The sequence below is a fragment of the Siniperca chuatsi genome, linkage group LG15 (genome assembly GCF_020085105.1).
Source record: "Siniperca chuatsi isolate FFG_IHB_CAS linkage group LG15, ASM2008510v1, whole genome shotgun sequence".
Taxonomy (NCBI): domain Eukaryota; kingdom Metazoa; phylum Chordata; class Actinopteri; order Centrarchiformes; family Sinipercidae; genus Siniperca; species Siniperca chuatsi.
In genome coordinates this window covers 19,846,530-19,858,553 of record NC_058056.1, presented here as the reverse complement: position 1 = coordinate 19,858,553, position 12,024 = coordinate 19,846,530, and the positions used below count along the sequence as shown (strand labels likewise).

The window sequence follows — 12,024 nt, the reverse complement described above, 5'->3', positions numbered from 1 at the left end:
TACAGTATGTCAGCCAACAAGAAATTTTAATACAGAAATGCAAAAGATATGTATTGATTAAATACGCTGTTAAATTTGTCATATTTGTTTATTTAAAAAAAGTGAATATCGGCCAATATGTTAAATATCTCAAATATCATCAGCTTCTAAAATCCAGAATCAGTTCGGGCACTGCACCTTGCTGTGTATAGTTTAAATTTTTTTTTAAAAATACAGTAATTTGGATGAGCCAATTCTTTAAACCAGCATTAATTGTTGTGGTGGGGTTTTTTTTTGTGTTTTTTTTTTTGGGTTGTTGCAACAAGCTGTAAATACAACACTGACCTAATCACCGTATAAAGCGGATTTCAGGAACTTGTTAGCAAACAGTTGTTTCTTTACACATCCAGCTGACACAGAGCAACATTAGCATTCATTTGGAGTCGTGTTTCTGGCCACCTGCTGAACGTAAGTATTCACTCTCCTTTTAGCTTTATTTTGGTCTCTAACTCCTGATGAGAGCTGTGAGAGTGACCCAAAACAAAGTTGCGGGGGCCATAAACCAAAACAAGCTGTGAGACACTAAAACGCTGTGCAGATTTGAGGGGAAATGCAGTGACAGGTGATAATTATCTGTGGGTTTGTCATTATGAGCGACACCTTTCACATTACACACAGTCATTTGATCCATTTTTAATATAAAAATATTGATTAGAGCAGCTTTAAAGACAAACTTTTAATGCCCTCCTTAAATCTGACATTATGGTTAGGTGCTGACTCATCCAGTGAGATGCTATTAATCCAAAGGGAATTTTAGAATGCTTTGTTTTTTAATTACACTGCAACTCTGCATGTTCCTGTAATTAGATTCGTCCCTCAAAATGCCAACTTGTATCTGAGTCAACTAAGAGTACCAACCCTCACACCGCAAATTACTTCATTACGTCAAGCTGCAGAGGAGTTGACTAACAAACTAAACTTTTTTTTTTTTTAAATTAGGCTCACAAAGGCTACATATTATGACGCAGCTTCAATGAGTCAGTGTTGCCCTTTAATGTTGCATTTTTGTCCTTCAGATTGCTTCAGTCTTTTTTCACACAAAGTTACCAACCAAAGACAAATGACCACTCTCAATCACGTCTTTTATTTGTAAGGCACCAGAGAAGCTTCCTTACTGCTAAAAGGTTGATTCATTCTCATTAGAGTACACAGTTGCTTGTTTACATCTTTGTTTTTTGTTTTTTTGCCCCAGGTATCTTAAAATGAGACTGTGTTCATAAACACATTAAACTGGTTTTTGTTTGCACAAAAAAAAAAAAAAGATAACATTTACAAACCTAGAAAACAATGTTAAGTGTTACTGCCTACTGAGAGAATGGGAGAAAAAACAGGAAAACGACATGGTATACAACATTGTGCCTCTTAACTGTAGGCTTGTAATGCACACATACAACACCAAATCTTCCATGATACACACACATTAAAAAGCAGCTTTGAAACATACAAAAATGCTTTAAAAAATATGTATATTGATATATTCATATGTATACAAATTGGCCCTTCACAGCAAAAACAAACACACATACCATTCATATGTCTGAGTTTTGCCAGAGGAGGTTTTCTACAGAGACTGACGTCAGCATAAAGCGTGCAAATGACTAACTGATCTGTTCTCGCACTCGATATATTAAGGTCAAATCTCCAGGGAGGGAACATCTTCAGCTCCCCAACACTAGCACAGACAGGAAGAAGAAAAAAGAAAATAGCACTGAGCCACAACTTAAGTGCTTTTCAAATTAAAATACAGAGAAAAGGTTTAAGCTCCAATCTCGGACGTGCTCAGACATTACAAGGTGGGTTGTCAAAGCTCTGGAAAGCACTCACATTACAGGGGAATAACAGCGAACACCTGCAGTGTACAGATGCTCGGCCCACAGTCAGAAAATGAAGACGAGAAGAGAACAGCGGTGACAATAAGGTGAACACAGTAGACTGATCTGGACATCTTTAGACACTCAGTAGACATCAGTCTTGTGAATGTAACTTCATACTAATGATCAATGAGAGCGCACTGCTGCCACCTGCTGCCTTAAATATGAACATTCCTATTTCTCAACCACACGCCTTAGTGAGCAGAGTCCCAATTCCATACTACATACAGTATGAACGATATACTAACCTTTATACTTTAACCTTTATATTTATATGCAGTTGGTATAAAAGAAATCAACATACTTAACAGTTTATTTATTATTTAATTTATACTAATGATACAAACACTCGCTCCATTGGAGGTCAATTCAACTGCCACTTTAGAAAGCTACTGCCAATTAAAATTAACATCAAAAGGACATCATGTTTTCCAAAATTCCCAAAAATTGTTTTCTGAGATGTTCCTGGAGTTTTCTCACCACCATCTACCATTAGTTTAAATTTGTTCTAGCTGTGCGCAGCAGCTCCTCCATTTCCTTTGTGCATTGCATTGTGGGACAATAGAATCTATCAATAGCGCACTTGAAAATCAAGGTGTTTTTGTCTGCATACTGACTGTTTTGAGCACAATTTATTTTATTACTTTTCCAATGTTAAACACACTGCATACTCAAAACCTGCTTAATCTAAGAGTCGGGTTATGATAAAAAAAGAACGAAAGAAGTTTGTACAGCGTGTCATCTGACCATGTCAGAAGGCAGAAGTTTTTATTGCTGTTTCGAACGGCCACACTTTAAAGTGGCGTGAAAAGCAGACCAGGTGGTGTTTGCTTGTTGAGCTACGGCGATAATCGTTTAAATATGGGGATTACAGTACACATTTTTAGACAGTCTCTCCTGGAAGGCATTCGCAGTGTTGCACTCGTTTGTCCATGTGAAAAGTAACAGAAATAGTTGAGTAAAGAATGAAAAAAAAGAGAGCTAGAGAGAGAAGTTTACTTTGGCACCTCCACACACCTGGCCAATTGCTGCATTAAATGTTGGATCGTCAGTTTCTGAAAGTTATAGAAATTGTCAGAAGCAGCCACTCCAATTATGATGTCCAAAAAGTGGGGGCGGAGGGAGTTTCCAAAGCACCGACAAGCACTTCTGATGAACTATCTTAGCGCCTTTAGTGGATTTCAAATCCATACTACATACAAAATCTAAAAAAGTTTGAGTATGTAGTGTGTTCACACTAGCCTCGTTCCAGCCATATACCATCTATATCTCCATTTTTTCAGTGATTCCAATGATTAAATCATTGCCAGTTTTTTTGCAACAGGACACAATAATTTGGTCACCAGAACAAATTCTGACTGTGAGAATCATGTTTAAATATGTTGTTTTCTGAGGGAACACTTGTTTGATGTTGCTTACAGAGCTTTAGCAACTCACCCCGGACACATATCTTCATTAAAACAATGGGAAACTTAAAAAATCACGTACAAGTTAAACAAGACAGCAAAAGACATGTGCTTGATACAGTCTCAGTATAAACGAAGTGTGCTAACTTACAGAAATACAGTACATGTATGTCTTTTACGACCGTCTGGTTCTGAAGTTGAGATCCTGTTCAAGTTTGTCTTGGTCAGTTAAAGGGTGGACCAGTACGAGGAAGGGGCAGGAGCAGGGGAGGTGAGGAAAATACAAAAGGTGCTTTAAGAAAAAAAATAAAGTTAAATTAAACAAGTGTTTTCTTCTTTCTGATCACATTCACTCGAGCACACACAGACACATTTTGAATGTCTAATTAGCCTGTCTTTAACTTCACGAAAACAACATGTCAAAATAAAGTAAATTTTTTTTCAGAGCTTAAATTCTTGTCATTCAAAGACGAGTCAGGGTCTATGCCATGTAGCGCCTATGAAACACAAATTAACCCCCAAGATGGGTATACTACCATTTGTACAAACTATAGGTTTTTAATGTAATATAATCCCATTTATTTGGGATTGAGGTACACAGCTAAAGGTAACACATCCAGTGGTTGATTGTATGAAGAAAAAAAAAATGGTGAAAAGACGCATTGGTTTTTGTTTGAAGGGTTTGAATGCACCTGACAAGTGAAACGTCCCTTTAAAAACATCCCATTTAACATCAGACTAAGATTTAATTTGGCTCCAAGTAAATAAATGAATGGTATCACTGTCCAAACAGCTCCAGTCGACATTTTTCATTTTGGAAAAAAGGTGAAGGCGCTATTGTATGTTATGAGAGGAAGGAAAGGACTTATTGGGAACTGAGATATTGTTAAAACTGCTCACTGTGACTGGCAGATGGGGCCAGTAAGAAACAATCAGAGGGACTAAAGCAACAGATCTGACAAACAAAAAAAAGTAAGAAATATAAACCTGTGAGAGGCAGATCCATGTAAGGGACACTGCTGTTAGCTTTCATCCTCAGCTCTCACTCCAAATGAGAAAACATTTATCTTGGTTAAGCCTAACAACAGTGGCTTACACTAAAAAAGCATCTATTTAAAGTCTAGAAGCCTGAACTGAGTCTATTACCACTAAATAATAAGAACATTTAACTCTCAGCCATTCAGCAGTTTCATTCACTGCACATCCAAAAGTTTCAACTCTGTCCTCTCTACTTGTCATCATCCCTGCAGTTACTCTTCTACATCAACTCTCAGCAGACAGGCAGCCAAACTTACATCAATCTCCATTTACAGTTTTACCTTTCTTTTTTTCAACACTTGACACCCCCCTCCAAAACCTTCTTGTTGTGTCTGCGCTAGTCTGACTTGTCCCCGTCTTCTCCTCGGGGCGCTCTCTCTGCGGCCTCCCGGGCCTTGTCCTCCTTCACCGCCTGGGCCTGACCATGGGAGTAGTTGGCCAGGATGGAGGAGAGGGAGAGCAGGCCGGAGCTGGAGGAGACGGCGGGCAGGGTGGGAGGGGTGAGGCCCAGGGGCAGCGGGGTCACAGGCAGGGCCAGGCCCTGGAGCTGGGACAGGTGTTGCACCTGGAGCTGTTGCTGAAAACATGCATGGTACAACCGCCGTGAGTTCATAAGTTAGAGCTTCTGCTTTGAGTGCCTAATAATGCAGCACAATGTTCTTATTTTAGTGCATTTTTTGTATTAACATTAGTATTGCATATTTCATTGCTTTGCATGTCTTGTATTATGTGATTCTGTGTTGCATGTTTTAATTAGTACATGACAATGCAGTATAATGATGTCCTATGTATGTATGACATTTTTCATCAACTAATATTATTTTTACTATTGCTCTGCATGCTAATAAATTATTTACATAAATTATATTCTTTTTTAGGATAACTTTGCAACATTCGTCGAGGGACTACAGATGAAAAATAGTCTTCTGGCTAACTCTGGCTCATTTTCAAGCAATGTTTATTAATGTGTGCTGTCCTTGTTAAATATAACATAAACAAATGTAACATGATGTTGGTGTTGCATGGAATATGGATTGTGATGTGTGCTATCTTTGTGACCACTGCTGTAAATTCAACAAAACGTGAAGGTGTGAATCATCTTTACACTCTACATCTTTATTTCAGGATGTGTTTGGCATTAAGTCCTGGCCACACCACAAAGTGACACATTGAAGTTTACCCATAAAATAGGTGGTACTAGAAGACTGCCAGGGTTAGTTTTTGAGCTGTTGTAGCTGGCGAACTACCCGTTAACATGCTAGCCAGCCACAAACATGCTAGAGCTACTCAGTCATAATAGCTATCCTAGCTAGCTTGTCAACTGTTAGTTAGCAAGTTAACTAGCTTGCTAGTTTTCATAATTTTCTCATTTTAACGAGATGCTTTTCACATTATAACTAGATATTTTTCATGTTGTGACATTTTTAATCAGCATTATTACACACCAAATGCCAAATAATTCTGTTTCAACAAGAAACTTACGTTGTTATAACATCATATCACTTCATCTTGTTATAGCAGGAAACCTTATTACACAAAATGAACTTCTCATTAAAATGCAATAGAAATGATAATTAAAATTGAAAAATTGTAAAAAGATCCACTCAATACATGAAGAGTCATTGTAGCATATTAACTAGAGAAATGGACAATGACTGGTTTATATATGGTTAGATTTAGTTTTATTTCATGCTTCGGATGAGACACGATTCATCCATCATCTAAACCCACTTGCTGGGAGAAAAGCCTTTACTCATTTATAAAGCCCACCCGTATGATGGAGTTCATCTCAGGAGGCGTGACTTGCTTGGCTCTCTCTATGGCGCCCATGACTTGCTGTTGATGCTGAAACAAAGACAACACATGGTTATATACAAAACTTGACAAGTGATGTAAGTGCATTAACATGGCTGGAAATCTTAAGCGCAAGAGAGGACAAGTGACAAGACTGTAGAAAAGTAAGTCACTTCAGATTTGTTACTATGATTAAAAGAATAAATAGTAAAATATTAAGCTTGTCAAAAGTTTGATAGCATTGACAAATATAACCCGAATGCAGATTACACAAGGAAAATGGTTTGATTACACAGCCTGCACCTAGCCCCTCAACTGTGTATGTTGAAATAAAATACTCAGCTAGGCAGAGTCTCAGGCGCTGCAGGTGGAGGTTGAACATATTCATGAACATGAGTGTCATTACCTCTTGTGACAGGTAAGGAAGCACCTGAGCACAGATCCCATTCAGTCTCTTCACTATTTCAGCCTGAAAAGAAAAAAGGAGAAAAACAAAAACAGGTCAGACCAGCAAACCAGCAGATCTTGGGTTACTAAAAGAGGGATTCATTATAGGAGACAGTGATTACCTGTTTGTGCATTTCAATATTCAGCCCGTAGGACATTTCATAGTACTACAAAATAAAGAGGGAGAAAAACACAAACAATATAATAAACTGAAGCTTTAGACTTTCGGTACATTATTGTACACCTACACACACAAACTAAGAATCCATCTATATTCAGTACACAATGCATGGCCACTACAGCATGAGAAAATCATACACGTCATTTTAAACTTTGCTATATATACGTATATTATATATGTGGATTATGTGGAAATGTAGATGTTTTTGTCATGTGATCTATAATTGATCATTGGCTATCAGAGAAGCTTTAAAAGCCTATATCCTTTGCTGATCATGTGATAAGTGAAGCTGAGGAAGCCACTAAGTGTTGTTTGCTCATAAATTTGTGATTATGTATGACTGAACTAATAAATGGAGACAATCTAGACATTCCTGGTGTGCGCTGGAATGTCTACGCTTATACTGCGACACTAAGTGACTTTGGTTGGTACATTACAGGAGATCAGATAAAGACAAACAGCCAAAGCTGCCAAACACTTACCATGATATAGTGACGCTGCATCTCTGACTTTTCAGACGCCAGTTTATCACACTCCAACTTCAAACTGGGTAGAAAAAGAATATAAATATTAAACAATGAAAGGCAAATATATGTATCTGTTCTGTCTAGGAATAATTTGCCATTTTGGGATTACACTTATTCCATAACTTGTCTTCTTTATACTAAACTAAGCTGATCGCCTGTAGGCTCGAGCTTCATATTTAGTTTATAGACATGAGAGTGGTATCAATCTTCTCATCTACCTCTCAGCAAATGAGCGTATTTCCCAAAAATGTTGAACTATTCGTTTAAATGTCATTACACTATGCTAAGCCTCCTGATATCGGTAAATAAAACTAACTTTTATGCAAATACATTTTATTTGTTGGATTAGAGATGTATTTAGGGCTGGGACTCCTACTCACGGCCAATACAGACACACAATTGTAAAAAGGTTTAGTGCAAATGCAAGTGCAAAGCGTACTATATTTTTAAGACGTATCTCTGTTAAAGTTGACATGCTATTCAGACACTTGTATTAAGCGTCACACTCTCGGAAAACAACACTAATTGAGCTCAAAGCCCTTCTCAATATGAGATGCATTTCTGAATAGGCAGAAAAGCTGCCTTGAATAGAGCTATTCCACCAAAGTCAACTGCATCTGTCATGAGAATAAACTATGGGAAAAATGTTCAGGCTGAAATTATATTAAGTGTGTGTATGGTTGTGTTAGCTACATACCTGTGGTACTGTGCTTGGAGGAACTGGAACTCATCCTTGATGCGGTCACAGGAGTCAGAAGTAGTGAACTTGAGAGGTTGACTGGACTGAGAGGATGCCTGGGAAACACAACAACGTGATCAGTACATATAAATTTACATAGAGGCCTAAATTACATTCCCTGCATCCAAATGAGAAATGTACTCTCTCACTGTAGGCTGCTCCAGGTCCAGACCCTCAGTCTGAAACCACACTTCGAATGCACAACCTTCGCTTAAACACTTCCAAACTAGTTCAGCATTAAAAGGAATTAGAAATGTCTTTTGGTTCCAGTGGTGTAAAAGTCTGTGTCCTGCTGCTGAAAAATGTGTGTCTTTCATTGAATGTGTGCTTGGGTTTGTTTAGAAACAGTAGTTTGACCTCTGAGATTAACTCTTTGAGAGGATAGCTAAAATGAAGTTTAGCCTTAAGTGGGCTTCGTGTGTGAGTGTGAGTGTACAGTATGAAATGAGAAAAAGAAGGATGTACTGAACTCTTTCAGGACCGCAGAGTGTGGTGATTGAGGAAATGTGTTTGCAGAAGATTAAAGTGTGAGGTATTTAGAAGCTGCATTAAAAGTCTAGATATGTATAGACTACACTTAAACCATCAGTCCAAAACTGTAATCCAGGGTTTATCCAATGCCCTAAACCTCATTACTCTCTAAAAAAGTGGCACAAGGGCAAGAGGTTTCCAGTGGGATTATGGGACTGAACAGAGAGGATGGAGTCACCCAGTTACACAGAGGTCAAAACTCTGCATGCAAAATGCACAGTGCACTCGTGTTCTGCATGTAATATAGTGCTGAAAATATTAGTCAATCCATTGATTACTTGATCTACAGTAAAATTTAGTTTCACTATTCTCTAATATTTTAGATACTAAACAATTAATTGAGTAATGAAAAAAATAATAGTCGGATTAATCAATAAGAAAAATTACCAATAGTCAGAGGTAAAGTTGAAACGATTAATTGGTCGATCGACAGAAAATTAATCTTCAACAATTTTGACAATCAATTAATATTCACCTTTCCTGCTTCTCAAAATGTCAGAATTGACTGCATTTGGGCTCCGGGGAATTGTGACGGGAATTTGTCACTATTTTCTGACAATTTCTAGACTAAAAGATTAATCAATTAAATCATAAAAAATAACTGACAAACTGATCAATAATGAAAATAATTCTAAGTCACAGCTCTCCAAAGTATGTATAAACTATGTGTCTTATCAATAGACTGCAATGACATTACAATGGTTCAACTTATGTCATGTTCACAAGGCACTGAAAAATTCCTATAAAAGCCATGTCTTGTTGCCCCAGTGTTTTTTTTTTTTTCAGAGGATCTTTGATACAGGCTTGCCTCAGAAAGAGGAACAGCAGTCACAAGTTGAAACTAACCAACAAGAATATATTTATGTGCTTTTTTTTTTAAACAAATATTTGACTTGCAACCTTATATGACCATGAGACACCACTGTGAGAGTGTTTTGTGGTGGTGCTTCAGTTTATGGTCTGTGTTATTTTGTGTATACTTACGCGGTGCTTCAATCACCTGTGGTTTACAAGGGTCATTTCCTGCTCTGGGTGTGTCTTGCTTAATGCGGTTTGTGCGGCATTATTTGGTCATAAAATTTCTATTTTGTTATGTTAAACATATCAAAACAAAAACAGGGCTGCAACCAACGATTGCGTTCATTATAGATTAATCTGCTACTTACTTCCTCAAGTAATCAGTTGGTCAATAAAATGTCAGAAAAGTGAGAAAATAGTGTGAAATTCCCATCACAATGTCTCAGCGCACAGGTTGACATACTTAAATTGATTGTTTTGTCCCACCAACAGTCCAAAACTCAAAGATATTCAGTTCACCATCATGGAGGACCACCAAAACCAGCATATAGTCACATTTGAGAAGCTGGAACCAGTGATTTCTTTTTAGCATTTTGTTCTTTAAAAAAATTACTCAAACGATTATCAAAATAGATGCAGATTAGTTTTTGTGGATCCACTAACTGATTAATTGTTTCTAGAGCTGCAATGATTAGTTGATTAATTGATTAAGCAAAAATGCCAAACGCTCACTGGTTCCAGCTTGTGAGGATTTGCTGCTTTTCTTTGTGTTATATCATTGTAAACTGGATATTTTTGGGTTTTGGGATGTTGGTCCAACAAAACAACAAATCTGAAGATGTCTCCTTAGAGTTTGGAAAACTGTGATAGGAATTTTTCACTATTTTCTTACATTTTACGGTCCAAAGATTAATCTGGAAAATAATCGGCAGAAGAATCGATAATGAAAATAATTGTTCAGTTCATTTGTTGCAGGCCTCATCTTTTCACCTCTATAAATTTTTACCAAATACCAATACTTAATAAATTAATGATTAATAATAACTGATTAGCATGCAAACTGCTGTAGTGCTTCAGTTAAGGCCTTTTTTCAAAAAGGTGTCAACTTTTCTGTGCACCTTTTTCCTGACTTATCGTTTGACAAGCTCCTTGTCTTCACTTGTTGGTTGTCAATAGTGACTACTCAATGACATTAGTTGGTCATCACTTCCTAGACTGTTATAATGGACATATTGAACGATATACCTGCAGCTTTATTTGGGCCTTGAAGAGCATTTATTTGGCTCATTTTGCTTTAAATTTCTTTTATAGCTGACAAATGTTAACAGGAATTAATTTGCCTAATATTTGCAATGTTAATAATCATTTCAGAGATAAAATCTTTTTCTACAATGTGTCCAAATGATTTTTTTTTTTTTTAATCAAAGTCAACTGTTGTACATACTGCACATTTGCCGTAGCCTACCCTTATATGTATGCCATTTGACTTGTTGACAGTAGAAACAGTGGATTAAGCTAACCAGCGCAGGACAACTTACTCTCATAGACTCATACATCAACTTAAATTAGCTGTTTTGACTAACAGCTAGCTAGCGACAGGTTGTGTTTTCAGCCAAATACAGCTAAGCAAGTGTTATAGCTAGTATCTACACTAATTTAAAGTTTTAAGATGCCATCTCTGCTCCACTACAACGGTATAAACGTCGTGAGGAGATGTAGAGAGGTCTGGCATTGTGAGACAAGCTGACAGCAACCTGCACCCAGTAGAGCTAGTATCAGCTGTCGGTTGCTAGCTAGCGTTAGCTCAGCTTGCTTAGTTGTTTAGTTTCCTACTGGGGCAAGTTCAACTAGCCAACTTACCGAGTGCCTTGATTGAGGAAACATCATGTCAGCAGTGTGTGTCTCCGTGTTTCCTTGATCTAATCGAATTACCAGGCTAGCTGGCTAAGCTAACAGGTCCCCAGATATTAAATGATTGGAGACGCTATTCGCAGTTTGTACTCTGTCATCGTTTAAAATAATGTTAGCTAACGTCAAAGCAGCAGGAGCCGAAGATCGTCTTCTGGTCTTTGCAGTCAGAAAAAGCGCTGCCTCCGAGGATGAATAGGCTAACAAAAAGAAAACGGTCTTCAAAGGATCATTAGGTTTTTTTGGAATAACGTTAACGTTACACCTCCCCGGGGAAACCCTGGATGTTGACACATGAGCCCCCGACTTTCCTCTGCTTTGAAGAGAAGAGCAGCATCACCCGGAAATCAAAGCGCGCAGCGGAGGAGCGGGCGCCCCGTGTGACACAGCGCTGAACTGAACCGCTCACCGCAGCGGACAGAGCCGGAGCGAGAGCTTCTGGGGCCCGAAAGCAGAGTCTGACACCCAGGGCTGGATTATCAACTGGGATACGCAGGTAGCCCAGATTCACTGTACATCTGTTGTTTCGTAATTTCATCATTTGCAAATTTGTTAGGGCATTTGCACCACTAAAGTTCTGTATCAGCTAAGGTGGTATAACTTAAAGATGTGGCCATGTATTGTACTGGGGCCTTGTCAAAATCTAGTTTCAAGACCTTAACTATTTTACTTTAAATTATATTCACATGCTGCACAACTTTTCTTAGGAATCTAATAAAGTTGTGTTTAATCCAGTTACCACAAG

At 37.9% G+C, this 12,024-nt stretch overlaps 1 protein-coding gene across 1 annotated transcript; it reads right to left on the bottom strand.

The window, feature by feature from the left end:
* Window positions 1-1,104: 1,104 nt before the first annotated feature.
* Window positions 1,105-11,661, bottom strand: LOC122862107 (TLE family member 5-like). Its single transcript, XM_044167363.1, has 7 exons — window positions 11,232-11,661; window positions 8,001-8,098; window positions 7,259-7,322; window positions 6,718-6,762; window positions 6,555-6,617; window positions 6,125-6,199; window positions 1,105-4,931 (listed from the first exon to the last, which is right to left on the bottom strand). The coding sequence occupies exons 1-7, from the start codon at window positions 11,256-11,258 to the stop codon at window positions 4,692-4,694; spliced, it is 612 nt and encodes a 203-aa protein (XP_044023298.1). The 5' UTR covers window positions 11,259-11,661; the 3' UTR covers window positions 1,105-4,691.
* Between the last annotated feature and the right edge of the window lie 363 nt (window positions 11,662-12,024).